The sequence below is a fragment of the Otolemur garnettii genome, unplaced genomic scaffold (assembly GCF_000181295.1).
Source record: "Otolemur garnettii isolate 467f Iridium unplaced genomic scaffold, OtoGar3 scaffold00163, whole genome shotgun sequence".
Lineage (NCBI taxonomy): Eukaryota > Metazoa > Chordata > Mammalia > Primates > Galagidae > Otolemur > Otolemur garnettii.
The window spans coordinates 2814276-2817247 of record NW_003852558.1 but is presented as its reverse complement, the minus strand read 5'-3'; the positions used below and the strand labels follow the sequence as shown (position 1 = coordinate 2817247).

Genomic DNA, 2972 nt, shown 5'->3' with positions numbered 1-2972 from the left:
GTATAGTGTGTGCACATGGGACCAAAGCATCTCATAGGACATCTGGGGTTGCAGTCCTGGGGATATGGAAAAGCATAATCTTTCACTTCATCATACCATGGTTTGACCAACTGGAGAATAGAGCGGTATCTAGAGAAAAAGGGGGGAAAAAACACAAAAGAACTTAGAGTACAGCAGGGGTAATATATAGCAGACTCACTAAATTGCAAATTAATTTAATAATTTCTGCAGATTATTCATGACTATTCAAGAGCATAGCCACCCCTCAAAATTACCATCACCGCCTAGTACAGTCCTCTAATCCTCCAAACAGGGCTAACCGTGAAAATGCCTGGTATGAGAGCAGGTGATTCCATATTTGTCTAAATTTGTGTGTGATCATTTCAAAACAAGAAAATGCAAACATCGCAGGAATCACCGATTTCTTATGTAATCCATAAGAAACATTTTAATAAATTAAACTGATTAATACGTAAGGAAAAAATGAAATGAGTTTTACTTTTGTGACTCCTCTTACATATGTAACTTTGGATTGCTTATACAATTCTGATAGGGGAAATAATAGCACTCTTGAGTGTTCTTCCCCATGTGGAGGAGAATGGGTCTTTGGAATGTTGCATAATGACATTCTACCGTGGTAGAACAATTATCTTCTCAATGAGAATCTCTTTTCCCATAATAGCACACACCTGCGTGCGTACATTCTGTAATTTATTTACATACTTCTATGCAAATGTATGCAACTATGGGATGGTTGCACACACACAGTTTCTGCCAGAGTCATGAGAATTTTTCCAGGGGTAGAAATGACAGGACACAGTACATGCTTGATCTTTTGTAAAATTCTGTGAGGTCAATGAAAAATTCAGGCTAAGGGAGGGTGTTTGAAGGGTGAAAGACAAAACTGGATTTAGTAGGCCAGTTGGATCATTCTTGAAGACATCTAAAATACAGACAAAGCAACAGCACTTCACTCACAGTGACCACTGAGTACATATTAGCTGACATTACTAGACATTGGTATCATCCCTTCTTGGAGTCATGAAGATGAACTGCGCCAATGAAACTACATCCTACCTTCCAGTTCGTACAGATAGATTTTGGCCAAAATATCTCAGTAAGTAAGAAGGTCCGTGGTCCCAAATGCAAGTAGCCGCCCAAGCCTCTGCAGATTTTGCAAGATTTTCATCCCAGACCTGTAGGGGTAAAAAACCTTCAGCTTTACTGGGTTTGCTAGTAACAAAAAAAGTAAGAGGAAAGAAATAATGGTACTATTTCCTAGAGTCTGTTCAATTATGGTGCCTGAGACTATTTTAACTAAAAGAAAAACATATTCAGAACACTGTACTCAAAGTTCTATAATGCAATATGGTTCTGCTACAAGAAAACCTCTTTACAGTGTTATCTAGACCCAACATTCAGACATCAGCTGTAGTAAAGAATACGTTGCCAAGCATACTATACCTACTGTAGTGGTGAACTTGGGAACATCTCATACCTATCACTGAAATTTGAATCTAACAAAGTCAGGCGGTGATCCTAAAAGTCATTTCCACCTTAACAAAGAGCTATACTATTGTATATTTTAAAAAATATATAATCAAATTGATTTACGAAAATTAATAATGTCTAATATTATATTGCAACTTTTAAAAGCCAAACTGTTTTACTGTATAATAAATCCCATGCATCCTTCATATGTTATGTCCTTTGAATCTGTAATAGTAATAGCAACAATATTAGAATTTACACTTTAAGTTGGTATGAACTGCAAGCAAACTATGATCAAAATTAACTTGATAGGCTGGGCCCAGTGGCTAATGCCTATAATCTAAGCACTCTCAGAGGCTGAGGAAGGTGGATTGCTTGAGCTGAGGAGTTTGGGACCATCCTGAGCAAAAGTGAGACCCCGTCTCTGCTAAAAATAGAAAAAACCAAGACTAGAGGATCTCTTGAGCCCAAGAGTTGGAGGTTGCTGTGAGCTATGATGTCACAGCACTCTATCCAGGTGACAGCTTGAGACTTTGTCAAAAAAATAAAATTAACTTGATAATGCTATATAGGGTGTTATAAAAATCTAGTGCATTATGGCTCAATAAAATAAACTAAGAAAAATAGTAACTATTGTCCTTAGAAAGGGCAGCTAAGTTAATAAGGTAGCTAGTAAATTTTCTTAAATTGAAAAAAATTGTGAAACATATTAGAATGAGCCTTATATTTAACACACGTTCATATTAGTTACCATTAGATTGACAAGTTCATTTCCATAGCTGTGTGGGGAAATCAAGCTCAAATGTGTGGATCTGCCAATAATGAGTCAGCGTGGAAAGGTTATCTATTTCCTAGTGAATTACCAGATACGGAAGTACAAAATAGAGAATATTTATCATTGTTACACACAACTAAAGAAAGAAAAATTTTTTAAAGTTCTTCCTTGTGGGAGTATTATTTAGTGATGTATTTATCTGTTGACAAAAATTATTTTTAAATTGCATTTATAATACTTATATGTTATTCTATATGAAAAAATTGTACTCAGATTGTGAGGAGATGACGATCAGATTATTCTAGAAAGTACATCATTAAAGAAGGAAGTGATGGCTTTATAATTACTCAAATTTATAAGGGGCTCCATATACGATGAATAAATGGCCTTCTGCTGGTCTTTATTTCCCTTCTTTTTGGAGCCTCCCTCATTTTATCATTCTTTTGGTGACTTTCCCCTCCATCAGGTTGTGTGAAGCTATGTAAGCGTTAATACTGTGACTTTTAGGGTTTTGAGCAAACTCATGAAACTGCTTGATCACAGGAGTGAAAGGTCTTTATTTTCCCCAAAGATAATGAGTTACATAGATTTACCTGATACAATAATGTATTTAAGTGAAATGAAATTAATTTACTGACTTAGAAACGTAATAATAAAAAACACAAAATACTACTTGATCTCACAGTTCGGCACCCATAGCTCAGTG

At 35.7% G+C, this 2972-nt stretch overlaps 1 protein-coding gene across 1 annotated transcript in view; it reads right to left on the bottom strand.

The window, feature by feature from the left end:
• Positions 1 to 2972, bottom strand: part of PI15 (peptidase inhibitor 15) — a 24375-nt gene that overhangs the window by 3865 nt on the left and 17538 nt on the right. The window contains exons 2-3 of the mRNA XM_003800046.3: positions 1078 to 1196; positions 5 to 129 (exon numbers count right to left, since the gene is read on the bottom strand). Coding sequence (XP_003800094.1) covers positions 5 to 129; positions 1078 to 1196 — 244 coding nt within the window. The remainder of the gene's footprint in view (positions 1 to 4; positions 130 to 1077; positions 1197 to 2972) is intronic.